Raw genomic sequence first — 18,418 nt, forward strand, 5'->3', positions numbered from 1 at the left:
GTTTCGTGACTCGGTTAAGCCGTCTGTAGTCAACGCAGAAGCGGAGTGTGTTGTCTTTCTTTTTTACTAGGACGACAGGCGATGCCCACGGACTTGTCGATGGCTGGATGACGTCATCCTTTAGCATTTCTTGAACTTGACGCTTAATCGCCTCCCGCTCCATAGGTGACACGCGATACGGATGCTGACGAACAGGCCGCGCCGACTCCTCTGTAACTATCCGGTGTTGCGTAACGGAAGTGCGCTGGACTTTGGATTCCGTGGAAAAACAGCCGGAGAATTCTGTCAGTAGGCCCAGTAGCTGATCCTTCTGGACATCTGCTAAGTCAGCATTAATGTGGACGCGGGTATTCAGGCTGGCGTGAGTTGTTGCGTCCGGTGAAGTCACTTGTAACGTGCTGATATCGGAGAAGTCAGCAATTTCGTTCAGGAATGCCACAGCTGTACCTTGAGGGACGTGCTGATACTCACGGCTGAAGTTTGTCAACAAAACTTGCGAGCACTTATGCTGTATTCGAACAAGGCCCCGGGCGATGCAGATGTGTTTTTCAAGCAGGAGCGGGATATTTGCCTCGGCAATACCCTCATAGCCGTCGAATGCGTCGCAGGTGACGAGGGTCAATACGCTGCTCCTTGGTGGCACCGTGATGTTCTCGTCAACAATCCTCAAGGCGTTGACATACGTGTCATCAGTGCTGCTCCCTGCTAAGGCCTGCGCCGTCGAAAACGTTACCCGCGACTTTTGTAAGTTGATCACAGCTCCATTAGCCTGCAGAAAGTCCATTCCCAGAATTAGGTCCCTCGAGCAGCTTGGGAGGATAACAAAATCTCCGAGGTACGTAAACCCACGAATGCTCACTCGCGCTGTGCATCTCCCTACCGGGGTTAGCAGATGGCCTCCTGCAGTTCGAATCTGCGACCCTGTCCACTCGGTAGAAACTTTCTTCAGCTTGCAGGCAAGGTCCATGCTCATAACTGAGGTGTCCGCTCCAGTGTCGATTAACGCCGTTATTTCTTCGTCGTCTATGGTGACGGGAATGTTCGACGTTACAACCTCTCGCAAGGTGTTCGACTCCGTCTGTACGTCTGCGTCGTTCTGTTTTCGTCATTGTCATCGTAGTGGAGGATATTGCGTACGGTCGTCGTCAGCGGCCTCACCTCCGGAGGTCGCTGAACTCAGTTTTCCCGACCCGCCGGGCTAGGCGAGCGGCGTCTCAGAGCGCCGCGAGTAAAAGCTTGGCTTGGTGATGGTGACCTGTAACGAGCAGGAGACGACGAACGGTGCTCCGGCCATCGCTGATCATCATTGCGACGATTTGTGACGAAACTCTCTATTTCCGGCGGCCGCTCACCAGGTCGTGGACGAGGTGCATTCGGCGAGAATCCACGAAGCCCCAGATGACGATAAGGACACATTCTGTAGATGTGCCCGGCTTCGCCACAATGAAAACAAAGGGGTTTGTAGTCTGTGGTGCGCCAGACGTCGCTCTTCCTAGTCCTTGCTTCGGCGACGTGCGGTGGGCTGCGAGGCGGCCTGAAGCTTACGTCCATTTGTTGAGTGGGGTGTACCATGCTGCTCGCACTTGAAGGTGGCGGACGGCGTACTGCTTCAGCGTAACTCATTTCGGCGTGCGGTACCTGCTGTGGTGCCTCGTACTGTCCAGGAACATGGACGGCCTGTCGGACCTCGGCGCGCACCATTTCCGCAATGGGAAGTTGTCCCACAGGGGCAGTGGTCGTCTGCATCTTCTGCAGTTCCTCCTTGACGACAGCCCTGATGAGTTCTCGCAAGGCGCCAACGTCGTTATCGAGGGTAACGGCAGAGAGCTCCCTTGAAATGACACGGTCGCGGTTGTTTTGCCTGGCCCGCTGTTGAAGGGCCTTTTCCATAGTACTGGCTTCGTCATGGAACTCTGCAAGTGTCGTCGGCGGATTTCGAATTAGGCCAGCAAAGATTTCCTCTTTGACGCCGCGCATGAGATGGCGCACCTTCTTTGTTTCAGTCATCAAAGGGTCCGCACGTCTGAAAAGCCGATTCATGTCTTCTACGTACGCAGTCACTCGCTCATTCGGGCCTTGAATTCTTGCCTCCAACGCTAACTCCGCTCTCTCCTTCCTGTCCGCCCTGGCGAAGGCATTGAGGAACTGCCTACGAAATTCTTCCCATGACGTCAGTGTCGCCTCGTGGTTCTCAAACCATGTTTTCGCGGAATCTTCAAGAGCGAAGTACACGTAACGTAGCTTACGCTCGTGGTTCCAGTCGTTGAGGTTGGCAACCCGGTCAAAATGGTCAAGCCAGTCATCGGCGTCCTCTGAAGCACTTCCGTGGAACGGATTCGGCGTCCGGATGTGATTGACGACAACGTGCGATGCTGCAGGAGTGGCAGGAGGTGGTTGGGTCGTCATTCTAGTTCGTTCAGGTAGCAGACCGTGCTGTGGCTGGAGTCCCTGGAGGCGTCGGCTGGCACGTACGTGCACAGGGGTAAGCTCGATTGAACTACTCGCCGGGCTGAGGTCTGGGGTATGCTCCGGAGATCTTAACATCGACCGTACCCAGCACGTCCACCAGAAATGTCACCCAGCTATGACAACTAAAACAGTTTAGCACCGACAGATTAAGAAAAAACGTCTGCCTGTAGCGATGGCTGGTCCTCGGAGAGCCCGCGCGCAACCACGAACTTCGTCGTTCTCGCCTTAAGGGTCCCGTTTCAACACGTGCAAACCTATTTCGCGTCAATATTCTGCACATTTCTCTACAACCTGATTGATAGTGTCAATATGGTCAATTGTTGAGTAGCCTTTACGGAATCCTGCCTGGTCCTTTGGTTGACAAAAGTCTAAGGTGTTCCTGATTCTATTTGCGATTACCTTAGTAAATACTTTGCATGCAACGGACAGTAAGCTGATCGGTCTATAATTTTTCAAGTCTTTGGCACCCCCTTTCTCATGGACTAGGATTATGTTAGCGCTCTTCCAAGATTCCGGTACGCTCGAGGTCATGAGGCATTCCGTATACAGGGTGGCCAGTTTTTCTAGAACAATCTTCCCACCATCCTTCAACAAATATGCTGTTACCTGATCCTCCCCAGCTGCCTTCGCCTTTTGCATAGCTCCCAAGGCTTTCTTTACTTCTTCCGGCGTTACTTGTAGGATTTAAATTTCCTCTAGACTATTCTCTCTTCCATTATCGTTGTGGGTGCCACTGGTACTGTATAAATCCCTATAGAATTCCTCAGCCATTTGAACTATCTCATCCATATTAGTAATGATCGATATCGCCGGCTTTGTCTCTTAATGCCTACATCTGATTCTTGCCTATTCCTAGTTTCTTGTTCACTGCTTTTAGGCTTCCTCTGTTCCTAAGAGCATGTTCAATTCTATTCATATTATACTTCCTTATGTCAGCCGTCTTCCGCTTGTTGATTAACTTGGAAAGTAAGTTGTGCCAGTTCTATTCTACCTGTAGGGTTAAAAGCTTTGATACATTGGCGTTTCTTGATCAGATCTTTCGTCTCCTGTCATAGCTTACTGGCATCCTGCCTAACGGAGTTACCACCGACTTCTATTGCACACTCCTTAACGATGCCCATAAGATTGTCGTTGATTGCTTCAACACTAAGGTCCTCTTCCTGAGTTAAAGCCGAATGCCGGTTCTGTAGCTTGATCCGGAATTCCTCTATTTTCCCTCTTGCCACTAATTCATTGATCGGCTTCTTATGTACCAGTTTCTTCCGTTCTCTCCTTAAGTCTAGGTTAATTCGAATTCTTACCATCATATGGTCACTGCAGCGCACATTGCCGAGCACGTCCACATCTTGTATGATGCCAGGGTTAGCGCAGAGTATAAAGGCTGCTTCAATTGTAGTCTCGCCATTCGGGCTCCTATACGCCCACTTTCGCCTATCCCGCTTGCGGAAGGAGGTATTCATTATCCGCATATTATTTTGTTCTGCAAACTCTGCTAATAACTCTCCCCTGCTATTCCTAGAGCCAGTGCAATATTTCCCCACTGACTTGTCTCCAGCCTGCTTCTTGCCTACCCTGGCATTGAAGTCGCCCATCAGTATAGTGTATTTTGTTTTGACTTTACCCATTGCCGATTCCACGTCTTCATAGAAGCTTTCGACTTCCTGGTCATCATGACTGGATGTAGGGGCTTAGACCTGTACGACCTTCAATTTGTACCTCTTATTAAGTTTCACAACCAGGGTAGGGTGTCTACCAAGTTGACATTTCCAAGTTCCCTGAGTTTTGCAGGTTTTCCCTGAGTGTCATTGCAAAATTCTCTGAGTGAGGCAGAACTATGTTTTATGTCAAGACGGGCTGAAACCATGTCGCCCGATGCTGTGACTCTCTAGTAAGCATATGAAAAACAGAGGGAAAGAAAACAACTTAATCCAGTTTGAACACTAAGGTGTAATGCTTATCTTATTCAAAGAGAATAGAAGGAGGGGTTAGTAAAATGCACAGCAAATGAAATGTATTAAAAAAATTCGCAAATGGAGTCAGGCATTCTCAAATACAAATAAAAAGGAGATGCATACAGAAGCAAATATTTTTGAATCCGAGCTATTTTTATCAACTGATAGCCAGTTCACTAGTATGGGCCCGAACTTTGTCGCAATTGAGATTCTCTCTCAACAGCTCGTAAGTCAACCTCAACTGTCCTGACGTACTCTCAGCCCGCGCACGACACCTCAGTGTTGTGTTTCATTGCTTTAAAGAGTTTGTTCTGGTTTGGATGAGGGATACCTGCATCTCGGCATCAGCCAACACTTTGTATTTTGAGCTCAAGCTCGTTCAAAACAGCGGCAGCACGCTTCCTTCCACTTTCATTCCTCAATGCGTAGGTCCTTTTTGTTCTTGTCCTCGTTCCGCCACTCGTTCGCCCCACGGACTATTTGAAGCAACTTCTTTGTGAGTTGCACAGTCCACGTCCAATTTTTCGAACTCCCTAGGAGCAGCTAATCCTTTCAATGGAAAACACGGCACCCAACGGCAAGAAGCTTAATAGCCAACGTCGAAGCAGCTAGGTCTAGCATTGCTATGGGTGCCAGCGGCGAGGTAATCAAAACGGCCGCGGTGGTGGCTTTGACTAATGCCCTTTTGGACCTGCAGTCACGGCAAAAAGCACCGGAAAATCGGACGGCGAAGGGTTCTTGTGTCCGAAATTTCATACGTTCCAATACACTGACTCTATGAGGTGCGTAGTGGTGCTGCGAAGCAGTGCGAATTATCGGGCATCCGGAAAGTCGGTCGTTGACTGTACACAACTCCTTCAGCCGACAACAGGGCGTCAAAGATGATTCATTACGATTCCTTTCTGTAACTCGAGCCAGCATTACCGCTACTTTCGACCCTTTCAATAAAATTACAGGTAGTCTTCCCTGATAGAGGCACAAATTCCCCGAGTTTTACCTGAGTTTTTCCAGACTACTCAATATCCCTGAGAATTCCCGGTTGTCCCGGTTGGTAGACACCCTGTACAACAAGACCTGCCACCCTCTCTTTAATGCTATAGAATTCCTGTATGTTCCCAGCTATATCCTTATTGATCAGGAATCCGACTCCTAGTTCTCGTCTCTCCGCTAAGCCCCGGTAGCACAGGAAGTGCCCTCTTTTTAGCACTGTACATGCTTCTTTTGTCCTCCTAACTTCACTGAGCCCTATTATAACCCATTTACTGCCCTCTAATTCCTCCAATAGCACTGCTAGACTCACCTCACTAGATAACGTTCTGGCGTTAAACGTTGCCAGGTTCAGATTCCAATGGCAGCCTGTCCGGACCCAGGGATTCTTAGCACCCTCTGCTGCATCACAGGTCTGACCACCGCCGTGGTCAGTTGCTTCGCAGCTGCTGGGGACTGAGGGCCAGGGTTTCATTGTTGTATTCATATAGGAGGTTGTGGCCAAGTACTGCACCAGGGTGGCCAATCCTGCTCTAGTGAGGGAGTGCGTTACCGGTTCTGGTCACTGGGATCAGGCCGCACTCCACGCCTGTTTATGCAATTTTATGAACACGAAGATTTTTTTTTAATCCGGTGGAAAATTGCATGGTGCCGGGATTCGAACCGCGGTCATCTTGCACACGAGGCGGATGCTCTACCTTTACGCCACAGCTGCACCTGTCCAAGCTAAATACTTATGCTTAAAACCTATATATCATGCCACATTTTATCTGCTTTCTCTCATTTAGAAATATCAGTGACCTGTCTCAAGACATTACATTTATTGGTAAGGCATAGCCCCTGGCAGAGCAGAACGTGTGGCAGGCATGCAGAAATCCAGAGATCTGCATTTTTTCTGGAGATCTGCTGCCTGTGCACTACTGTGAGCTTTAAAGAAACGAACACACAAGTGCATGTATGGCAGTTAGCCTTGCACAGTAACAATAACCATGTGCTGTCCATGAACTTAAAAGCAGAGCAGTTTTCTTTTTGCACCTCCATGATGCCAACATTTCTTTAGACCAGTTTCTTCAACTATATTTCCTCAGAACAGCTAGCACTGTCGGCTGATGCCCAATTCACTATACTATGCCAGGCACTTACTAGATAATGGTCACATTTCAGTGTTTGCCTCCTAAATTCTATCACCCAATAGATTCCTAGCATGGGTGATTACATCAAATCAATTCAAACCAAAATCAATTCAATGAACGCGTGACAATTGAGTGAATAGAAAATACAAATACTCACGCCAGACCACGCTGAAGTGACCCATTCTGTGCCATCACAGGGTCGCAGCTCACAGGTTTGGTTGGAGGGCGGTTTTGTCGATTCGCCACAACCAGAGTCATCCAGGACCTCCACAGTCTCAGCACCGAGAGAATTGACGCACACAACTTCTCGGATCTGAGTGCCTTCTCCACACAGACGGTCACACTGCAGATAATCATCGATCAAAGTCAAACAGGAAGTGAAGATTGAAAAATCATGCATTTCAATAACAAATTTGTTTGTTCATTTTTATCACCAACTTTCTGACATCCTACTTTTGAGTGTGTAACGTTAGAATCATGCCATTGTTATAAACGCAAAGAAACTGCCCGTGCTATGTGTATAGAATAGCAAAGGAGCGCTCACACCATACACGGGGTGAAGAAAAATAAGTTTTGATTGCTCAGACTTTTTCTGACCAATCGTGACGTATGTTCAGTCAAAACGTGTCATTTGTGCACGTTTAACATCCATGAAGCGGTTGCAGTACAGTGAAGCCGCAATATAACGAAGTCTGTAAAATCCGCAATTTCTTTCATTATATCGAAATTTCGTTGTAATGACATTCGACCGTTTTTGCAACCAAGTACAGACGCTGATCGATTTTACTTACACGGACAGCCACCACAGAAGTTTACGAATTATTGGGCAATCGAAAAAGCTTTTTGAATAAGAAAACAATTCATTTTGATAAATTTGGAAGTCGGCGACGAATGATACGGTTTCATACCACGTACGTCAACGATATCTCCACATCGGCGATACGAATTAAGCGAAGCCGGCCACACTTTCATGTGCACTCTACCTCTGTGGCTGATAGCGTCGCATGCACTGGGCCGGTGCTATCAGGAAAAACGCCTGCAGCGGGGAGCAAACGCTCCGTATGCGTCTCGCTCCAACGGGTCACCAAAACTTGAGATTACGCAACCTCCAATACTAAACCCATGGGAAGACAGCTTACGTGGCGCCAGACCATCTCGGCACGCCTCCTCTGTGCCCACGCAGAAGCAGCTGCGTATGCGCTCAGCCGTGCTGACAGCCATGCACAGCCAGAGCCGAGACGTGCGCCAACTAACCCCTCACTCCGCCCCCTAGCGCGCATTTGATCGCGTTACTGCGAACTCGCTCCCCTCCCCTTCCTTCCCTTTGCTCACCCATGCAGTCACCATCTTTCTTGCTTCACCCTCACACACTTTCACTCGCACCTAAGGTACACAGAGCCTAGGGCATGATAGGATCTTATCGCACTTGGACTTATCGGACTTGTACGGAACATGATGCGGCTCCACTTCGGCATTCACTCTTGCCATGCGGTGGGCGATTTGAGAGGTGCGTTTGAAAACAGCGGCTTGTAATTCAATCATTTCACCATCTGCGTTCGTAGAAGTTTCCATTTATTGTCTCAACATTCCTCTGCGGTGGCAGTGAAATTTTGTTATATTGAAATCATATACAAATACACTTCGTTATATTGAGGTTCTAAATGCATGGTGTTCTATAAAGGAGAAATAAAAACCTATATACTTCGTTACATCAACAATTCCTTTATATTAAAGTTCGTTATATCGAGGTTTAACTGTACTAGTACTATGCCAATATGAAAATTGTGTGCATACTTTCTGCACTTAACTGTATCAGTGGGAGACGTACTAAAAGAACGGTGAAGTACTACGCACTGATTGAGTACATTGAATTAACGCGTTGCAACTGTTATAGACAGAGCTAGAAGCTGGTGACCCATAGCGACATAACTTGGACTACTACTTCAAGCCGGTGATTGGCTTCGGTATGTGTGTCTCAACACTAGTGATAAACGTATCGAAATGTGCACGTGCAGATGCCTACATTCTAATGAATTGTCTGTTCCGGCAGAAGAAGTCGTACAGTACACTCCATCACTAAAGGGGACATCCTAACCAGTATAGTAGACTTACTTTAATTCTACTCCGGTTAATTACATATTTCGGCTAACTTGAACCCAACCGAAGGTCCCGGCCCCTGCTCATGCATTTCCACGGGCCTAAACTTTTGTTGTTTCACTCCTACTGACTTGACAAATCAGCATGCACGTGCCTGACGCCCATGGTGAGCCAAATAGCGACTCCTTTAGTGGCAGCATGCCTCGGTGGAGCAAAGGGTACAGTGAACACACGTCATCTCTCGTCGAAAATGCCTATTTTCAGCCTGCCCTTGGAAGGTCTTCAAGCAATAACAGTAGCTTACAATGTCCACTTATAGTATTCAGGCAGTTCCAAGGGGCACCTTTCTTTTCTTTTTTTTTCTTGTTGCAGGAAAATTGGGCCGAGCAAATGCGTGTGCGGTTGAAGTTGGATACATAACTAAATCTGCATTCACAGCGTTTATATGCTTTACCGCATAACACGACTGTACTGCAGAAAAGTCAACTTAAAAACTATGTGGTGAAGCCTGACTTTAGAAAACTGGTTGCCATTGTGCAGCACATATTAGATCATCGCCCAATTTTCTTGCTAAAATATCAGGTACATGTTGGATTTCTCCTTTATTTAGTAGCGTTAATGTCGTTTTTATATTAGTTTTCTACTTTGGACACATAGAAAGTGGGTGCACGTTTGATTTGGGGGCGGGTGAGCATCAGGCAAATACTGCCTAATGAATCATCAGTGTGTTTTGACGCTCCTTGTGCATGCAGTATAAGTTAACCTACCGGATAACTAGATAAATATCTTCAATCTCGTGCGGGTCAAATTAAGGGAAGTCGACTAGAATAAAGCTGGCACAACTATATCATGTCTTCGCCTTTATAGAAATGATGTGGTAGATATGATCCATCAGACGCTCATTTACAAAAATAACTCTGTGGTCATTCATGCCATATCTCAGCAACAATAAATACCAGAATACTAACCACACATTTCCTTTAAAAGTGGGCCATACTGTACATCAAGAAGGAAGCATGCCTAACAGCAACTACAGCAGAAATCATCTGTCATCATTGCTGCACTTCAACTGACAAAAACTGTATTGTAATGGTTTATTTTCTTTAAGTGATTTGCTTCAATAGCGTGATTATAACACACGCGAAAATATGAATGCAATTTAATATGCAGAATCTAATTCAATGACAACAATGATGATAGAGTGTAACGGAATCTACATAGTGAATAAGAACGACACAGTTTCCTCTGCATACAACAAGCCATTCAGAAGGTGGCAAAACACCCACGACAAAGTGGGCTCGTCACAAGCCAAGAAACGACGATTGCTCATGATGAACTGAGGCTGTCGAGATCCCTTAAGCGACTAGTACTTAAGATACGAAGTCCTTCAGGATGATGATGATTAATATAATCTCGCTAGCTCGGTGTAGTTATGGCAGATTCAACTCGTCATTTCTGAGCAATCCAGTGAAGCTTTAAAGGTAACTTCACAAAGTAGCAAAGTTCTATTGTGAAAATAAGCATACCGTACCAGTACTAAAGCCTTTTTTTTGGAATTAAAGCTTCAGTGCTAATTTACATGACCGCTAGAGCGCTCTTACAATGCTCTCAAATGACCAGTCGAAAGTGCCATTAGTGGTAGCGGTTGGTCAGACTTGCCTCCGTCCAGTTGCCCGCTTTCCAGGAGGCACACTTTGCATAGGAGCTGCAATCCTGCAGCCGTTCTGGCCTGGGCCCGGAGGATTTGCAATCCGAGTCAGCAGTCAGCAAGCTGCCAACCTTGGTGTGCCGCTGGCAGAACACCAATCGCTCCTGCGTGCCATTGCCGCAAGACTTGGAACAGTCTTCCCACTCCCCAACATACCACCTGCATTGTTGAGGAAAAACAATGAAGAGTTGTTTTCAGCAAAGGTATGAAATTATCTGAGTAGTTGAGATAGCTCTGTGAAGACAACAGAAAATGAAGGTCGAAAAAACCTAGGGGAAATTAACTTTCCTTGTTTCTTTGAAATGTACAAAAGAAATTAAACATGAATGAGGTTTAAATTTGCGATAAGATTCACATTCTTAAAAAAACAAAAATGAAAAAGAAAGGGAACGAAAAGACAACTTGCCGCCGGTGCGAGCCAAATCCACAACCTTTGCATGGCATGCGCAATACTCTACCAATTGAGATGCAACCACGGCTATACGCCTGTTAACTATATTGGGTGTTGCATCTGTATAAATTACTATAGCATTACTATAGGCCTAGCCCTGGGACTGTTAACCAACGCCACTCGGAGGACAGCGTCTCACCTCTTGGATTACGTTATCCTTCTCTACTCAGGGTGTACTTTATTTCAAGTGTCGATTCAGTTCATCAAAAATGAACACCCTCCTAAGTGCAGAATAACTTGTAAGGTGAGTTGTTGCTGTCTGCCAAGCATTATTGCTTTCGCACAAAAGCTAACACATGCAATACGAAGATGTAAGCATGTGACGTACATGCACACACATGCACCTGTGCGTGTGTTTGTCGTCTTCTCCATTCAATATGCATGCCCTTTTGCACCGTAACGATAATTGTGTTGCACCATTTTCTACATGTCTTAGTGCTCTAAGGCGGTTAACGAATCACAAGGTCTACACATTTAATACCCATTATGTAATAAAACGGCAGCCACTGGCCCAAGATGCATGCAGTGGCATGTGAACTTTTCGTAGCATATTAAATTATGATGATAATCATGCTTGTGCTCGAAGAAGTTACAGCAACAGAGAGTCGGCTTACGCACGTGTCACCATTTCACTGAATAAGAAAAGCGTCCACCACGATATCTCTCGTTGGTTTGTCAGTGTGCTTACAGACAAATAAGGCATCTGATAAAACTGAATCACACCCACATTCACAGCAGTGCAACGCAAGGGCCGAACAGAAGAGGCTGTCCCCTTGAGTGAGCTGAACGGCTCTCCGAGCCGAATGTTTATGCACCGGCCCATTTGCTCAATGTAACGCCTTCAGTAAACAAACGGGAAGTCACATAGTAGTATGTCATAGGTGTCAGTGTTCCACTAAACATGGAATTCATTTTGTTCCCTGCAAATGTTGTGTGGTATATGTGACATTCCTTTTTGTCTGCGGGAGGCACCTTATCGGGCAAATGGGTCGGTGCATCAACATTCGGCTTGGAGGGCCCCACAGCTCGCTCAAGGGGACAGCCTGTTCTGCCCTTGCGTTGCACTGCTGTGAATGTGGGTGTGACTCAGTTTTATCAGATGCCTTATTTGTCTATAAGCATGCTGATAAGCTAACGAGAGATAGTGGAAACCTCCCTGATTCAGAGAAATTATGACACATGTCTTAACCAATTAATGTTGCTGACTCTGCCCAATCTAATCTCAAGAAACAATCTGGTGTACCCACTGAACCCTATTGTCTGCGCATCTAAAACCGAATGTTATTACATGCTGATGTTGCTATGAATGTTATTACAATATTATTGAATGTAATAACAAAGAGCAGATGCATGCTGTTCGTTATTGTTTTCACTTTCCTTTCCTGTGTGCAATAAACTTCAGCTTGAAGTCAGCGCTCATCTTTTCTTCACCTGTGTCCACATCTTTTTGTTTTGCTTTTTTTATCTCTACATGTAGCTACATCACGAAGTCATACAAGCTTGCTTCTAAGCTTAATATAAAGTGTATGCAAAATATGGCACTTTATGAAGTGCATTATAAGGTTTGATGACAAGTCTGAAGTGTTGCTTTGTATGACTGCTGTTAATTAGTGTTATTTCTTGCACCAGAAGACTGCAAAATCAATAACAACCAGTGTACCTACTTGCAACAAATAGTCTTTGTCTTTTCATGCCTTTCATATCAAATAGTATTTTCATGTAATGCATCATCTATGAGAGGTTAGTAGTCACAATTAACTGTTCTTTCTTTAATTATGACGATTGGCCTGATGTGACCTTTTATTCATGCTACAGGTATAAACTTCTGTTTTTTTTCCGCAAAGGTGGTGCAGTGTTTTTACAAAAATTGCAAATAGATAGACATATATTTAACTAGACATGTAAACCTGGAGGCCTTAGGAATAATTAGTCCCAAATTCGTGACTTAAGGGGTGATGGCACGGATGAAGCTGGAAATAAGGAAGTGGCCCGACACTGACAGGAAGACGATGGCAGTGGCATGATAACAATGGCGTAATGTAAAGCATTATTCAATGGATGGAATCATGCAGTAAACTCAGTTTCAAGCTTTTAACTACTGTAATAATGGCTGTATTAAACTCACGTTGCAGGGCACGGTTCTGGGTTGCAGACCCTGGTGGCTTGGGGCTTGACTGTCGGGTTGCAGAGGTCGTCAGAAACCTTCTCAAATGTGATTGCGCTCGTACAGTAGACGAGGCGGGTCTGAGCACCTGACAAAGCAGACCGCAAAGGGAAATTAAAGAATGCCACCCCTTAATGATGTTACTAGGTGAGCTAGCGCATGTTTTGGAAGAAGACCATTCATGCATTCAAGACTGTTAGTTAAGAACGAACAATTATGCTTTAGCTGTAAGAGTGTAGCCTCCTGAGCAACGTAGCATGCACCACTAACCAGCTCCTCATGTTTTATGTCAGCTGTGGCCATACTGGGACGAAATTTGGCGCACTTTGTTTCCAATGTCATGTTTATTGTGCACACGCAACAATTTAAAATATTTGAATACTATTACAATATTATTCGTACTTATGAACAGTTACTATTTGATTAAAAAACCTAATTGAATGAAGGGATACTGGATTGTTATTCAAAAGTTTCAGATATTTGCCCACCCCTAAACTTATCAAGATAGGTGAACTGCCATTGAGAGATTATGTTAGCATGTAAGTTACGTGCATACACTGATCGTGAACATTGCGAGTAGGTGCAGTTGTGCACTTGATGAAAAAATATTCACACACCTCCCCCGCAGGTCTCTGAGCATTCTCCGAAGTCGCCCGAATTCCAGTTGTACATGTCCGGCTGCCGCTGACTGTCACCGTGAGGCACTGAGTATTCATACGTGATGCCCAGGTTTTTCTCCTGGTACAGAAGCTGCACGAAAAAGCCATTCTCACCAATCATCATAGAAACAAAAACTACAGTTGTTTCTACACAAGAGTACTACATAACTATAAAGGAAAGACACCCAAGTCTCCAAGAAGAAAACTTCGTGCTTTAAGAAAACCTTGTCCAAGTGATTCCAGCACTTTTTTAAGAGTGCTGATTCTTGACCGAGTTGGAAATGCATACTGTGCTGGGCTGTGCTTTAAAGACAAGAACCAGAGTAAGACACACGGTTAAAGATACAACACATTGCAATGACTGGAGATGCTCACTGATGTTACCAAAATGGCGCATAATCAGCTACCACAAGGATAAATGTGCGCTTGAAGTTACAGAGGTGAAAGCCTTAATCAGCAAAGGGGCCAAATGTATCAGTATACCATCAGTTTTGTTTTTTGCAAAAAGAAATTTACTTTTTAACTTGTCAGTAAGATAGATAGTTTGCACTATGTGGCATCATACAATGATGTACACTGACATGCAATATATGACCTGCAACACCAGTGGCCATGATCAAAGGGACTTCAAGACTGTGCAGTCACAGGGTAAGTTGCAGACCTAAACACAGATTCAATTAGCAGCATTTATTAAACCACTCTTTCGCATGTGAGAGCCACCACGCAGTCCTGGAGCCCCTTCGATCACGAACAAGGGTGTTGCAAGTCATATTGCACGCGACTGTAGATACATACATATATGAAAAGGGGAAGTTTCAATGAATGTAACTTGCTAGAGCACTCCTGCGTGTTTACCTTTGTGCCTTACTATGTCCTCATCTTCAGAGTGCACACCAGCACAGTCTGCACTTCTCATTCCTCTGCTTTGAATGAATTGTTTCAAAAAGTGTCAGCATGGCTTTCCTGCAATGAACACTGCCGCAGACATGGCTGCCTACATGTTGGTAAAATTCTGATTAATGTGCAGCTGGTGCATTGTCCTTGGTTTCTTGCATTCCTTCCCATTATAATAAACTCACGAAAGCAAGCACAATGCAAGAGCAAGAACAAGCAAAAACGCTGCCCAGTAATCACCATTTTAACAATCGGCTGGCCTCCATAGTTTGTGAAATTGGTGCCTGTTTTGGTAAAACATAGCCACAAGTATTACCAGCATATATAATTTTTCAGGAATGTCACAGACCGATTGAGCGCTGTGTTGTAATATTGATGACACAAAGCTTGTTCGAGTTAGTGAGGAAGCAACAGTTGCGGACGACATAAGCACAGTCTCGCGGCCTGTAGCTGTTAGCTCTCTGCACCTCAAGGAAGAAGACGATATGTAACGCTTGTCAAAAGAACAATGTTGATAAGAGATATGTGAAAAGAGGTGTATGGCAAGTATGACACGTATCTGAGTAGATTTAATGCCTCTATACCCCTTGTGTCGAAGTAGCGGCAAATTGGTGGGGCAGGTTATTCACGCTGTAATCTCCAAGTAAAAGAATGAGGCACAGTGCACGCGCAAGAGCACCCCACTTAGAAAGCATGGTGTTTATGATGCGATGTTCGGGCTGCGGAGATGATATACGGAAGCTGATTAAGCGAGGCGCAATGAAACTTGTAGAAACAAGGTCAAAAAGTTTTATTGCACCGAGACGTGCAGAGGGCAAGTAAGGCTAGTTCTTTTTCCAAGTAAGATGTACTTATGCCAGATCAAAGCCGTCACCTGCCTCTTCTATGTTTACGGAAAGTATGTATTACTATTACTGCGCACTATTCACAATGAGACTGTAGCTTATTGATACGAAAGCATCAAAAAGCCCATTGAGTAAAAAAGCCGGTGGCATCTGTAGCAGCGAAAAAAAACGGCCCCGAACTTCCCATTGGATGCAACGTCCCGTTACAAGCATGCCTCACGCGCCTGTGACACTTGCTCGCATTTACTGGCTCGGGCAGCACATACCGCTATGGAGTTTGAAGCACCCACATCGGTACTGGCCGCAACCTTGGCAGTAGCGAAACGTGCATGTCCACGCCAGTACACCGCGCATGAAGTTAGGTAGCGGAATAATGCAGCAAAACGAGCATAGAGGCAGTAAGCGAAATCCACCATCGTCGGCAACTTTCCAAATACAAGGCCGGTAGAACTAGGATTAAAACAAACATTACTCATAGCACAAAGATCGAACGACTACTCAGCAGCATTCAATTGGTGACTAATGCTTTCGCATTCACAACTCATGCAAAGTGCTTACGTGTCCTCAAATTTTTTTTTAATGTACTCATCTGCTAGTGTATTTTAGTTAGTATTATTTGTGTCTATGTAACATTTGTACCTATGTGTTTAACACACTTACCTCGTGCTTTTTTTCTTTTGTTCATGTGCTCAATTATGCATTATACAAGTTACGTCCAGATGCATGCCTACCCCTTACGTAATACCGCTATCAAGCCTTTCAAGCGCTCTGTAAGGTATTTGAGTGAAGTTGCACTTATCCATTCTGGAGCATTGGACAGTAATGAGTGCACACTGACTGAAATACGCACCCAACTACGCATCCCCAGTGGCCCATAACCCGTGGCCCAAGTTGTTTACTAAGCAGAACCGCACCAGTAAAGTGAGGGGAGGAGATAAAGAAAGCTTTAAAAAGCAACCTTACGGGTTGGCACTATATCTAGTAGCTCTCTTAGATCTGCAATTGGCTCCGTAGCTATGGCTGCTATGCCACATGCAGCTGCCGCCAAGTATGGTTCGCAAATCGTACTTTGGGCAGTGGAAATACACCTGAGTAATACTTTTGCCTTCTCAGGCAAAGGACTGAGAAACAGCCAAAGAAAGAAAAAAGAATACAGACCACAATGACGATGGTCTCAAGCGTTGGCCCAAGGGCGACCAAGCTCTTGGCAGCATTGGCACCGTGGTTGCGCCGCTTGTAATGGAACACAGTGCCAGCAAAGCGGATGCTCCGTGGGAACTCGATGCGCCAGTTGCCGTTGAGGTAGTAGTAGCCAGTCTGGTTGCGAACGGCTGCAACAAGAAAGAAGCAGTACTTGTGAGAAATTACACAACAGTCAGGCATCAGCCGCATCAATCAGTAATCACTTCAAGTGCTCGCCTGATGGAGCGGAAAAGGGGAAGTACTGTCAGATGTGCATTGTTGCACATCACGCATAAATCACGATGTGCACGGCCACTCGCTGAAGCAGTCCCCAACAAGAACTCACCAAGATAGTTGTTTGTGGGGAATTTCTCTTCAATTCTGATGTTCGTTGCTCCCGATGGAATCAGCAGGATGTCGTTGTAACCTGCATTAGTGAAGGAAGATACGCATAATTATCAGTTTCATTGAAACACAAGGTTTCTGACGAGCGAGACTTGTAACTTTGCTTCTGGTTTGCAATTTGTGCGACATGTTGACAAGCCCTGTGTGTGGTTAAAATATCACATGTCATCTTATCAGTTCTCGCTGGGCGAGGGAAACAATGGCGTGAGTGAAATAGTCCACAATGATAGTGAGTTTTGTTACTTTTCGTAGTAGTGCAAGGATTAGCTAAGTGGGCAAGATCAGGCAGCAAATATAGATAGTACTGCTCACCAAATTGTAAGTTATCTAAGTTGAAGACGCCCTTGACTGTGCTGCAGCTGGTACCGTCGCCCCGACACACCCGACACTTGTCCTCCACAGCGTCCGAGCCCAGCATCTTGTCACACCCGACAGGCTGGAGCAAAAAGGATGGACTATGAGTTGGAAAGAAAGTTCCTGTTTGACAAAATATGGTGCAACAACTAGGCATCACAGGAAGAAAGAACACAGCACCCTGCTGACCATGCATAGGACATAGGCACATGCAGAAATTATTCCATGCGGTGTTATTGAAGAAGCCCTACACTGAAACGGAGTTCTGCTTCCTGAGCCTACTTTTGCAAACTAAACCCCGTACTTTTGCGGTGACCTACTGACGTTGACTGTTATGGTATTCTACGAACTATCGCAAGGTACAAATCAGAACACCTCTCCCAAGGAATCAACTAAGGGTACAGTTTTGAAGAGTGCAGTTGCCAAGGTTGGTGTAGGGTCCCAACCTCACAGTGTAAAATTCAAAATCATACTGCCGTCACATTAAGTAGGGAAAGCAGAGATGAATGGATGCATTATAGTTAGCTCAAACTTTTTCAAATTTATTTGTCTATGGCAATACGCTAAATTCACCCCACACTGCCTTTATGGCGACTGTCACATGCTGTACACTAAATAGCCTGAAGTTATACAGCTTTGACGATCATGTGTTCCAACCAAATTCAGCATTGGACAAACTGATCTGTAAGATGACATTTATGTGCAAGGTATGGGCACTGGTTGCTTTATAGCAAATAGTTTCATCATAGAACTACAGGGTGTCTACCAAGTTGACATTTCCAAATTCCCTGAGGTTTCCAGGTTTTCCCTGAGTGCCTTTGCAAAATTCCCTAAGTGATGCAGAACTGTTTTCTGTCAAGACGAGCTGAAACCATATCACCCGATGCGGTCACTGTCTATTAAGCATAAAAAAGAACGACTTAATCCAATTTCAATACTAAGGAATAGTGTTCATGCTATTCAAGAAGAGAATAAAAGGAAGGTGTTAGTAAAACGCACAGCAAATAAAATGTCTTCGAAAAAAATTGAAAATCGAGTCGAACATTCTCAAATACCAATAAAAAAGGAAATGCATACAAAAGCAAATATTTTCGAATATGAGCTATTTAATCAACTGA

General features: G+C 45.2%; 1 protein-coding gene across 1 annotated transcript in view; it reads right to left on the minus strand.

The window, feature by feature from the left end:
• LOC129385796 (papilin-like) overlaps window positions 1-18,418 on the minus strand; it is a 92,906-nt gene that overhangs the window by 70,422 nt on the left and 4,066 nt on the right. The window contains exons 3-9 of the mRNA XM_072289512.1: window positions 17,259-17,382; window positions 16,888-16,968; window positions 16,518-16,690; window positions 13,579-13,711; window positions 12,923-13,049; window positions 10,298-10,505; window positions 6,752-6,884 (exon numbers count right to left, since the gene is read on the minus strand). Of these exons, the coding sequence (XP_072145613.1) occupies window positions 6,752-6,884; window positions 10,298-10,505; window positions 12,923-13,049; window positions 13,579-13,711; window positions 16,518-16,690; window positions 16,888-16,968; window positions 17,259-17,382 (979 nt within the window). The remainder of the gene's footprint in view (window positions 1-6,751; window positions 6,885-10,297; window positions 10,506-12,922; window positions 13,050-13,578; window positions 13,712-16,517; window positions 16,691-16,887; window positions 16,969-17,258; window positions 17,383-18,418) is intronic.

Source organism: Dermacentor andersoni, chromosome 7, assembly GCF_023375885.2.
Source record: "Dermacentor andersoni chromosome 7, qqDerAnde1_hic_scaffold, whole genome shotgun sequence".
Lineage (NCBI taxonomy): Eukaryota > Metazoa > Arthropoda > Arachnida > Ixodida > Ixodidae > Dermacentor > Dermacentor andersoni.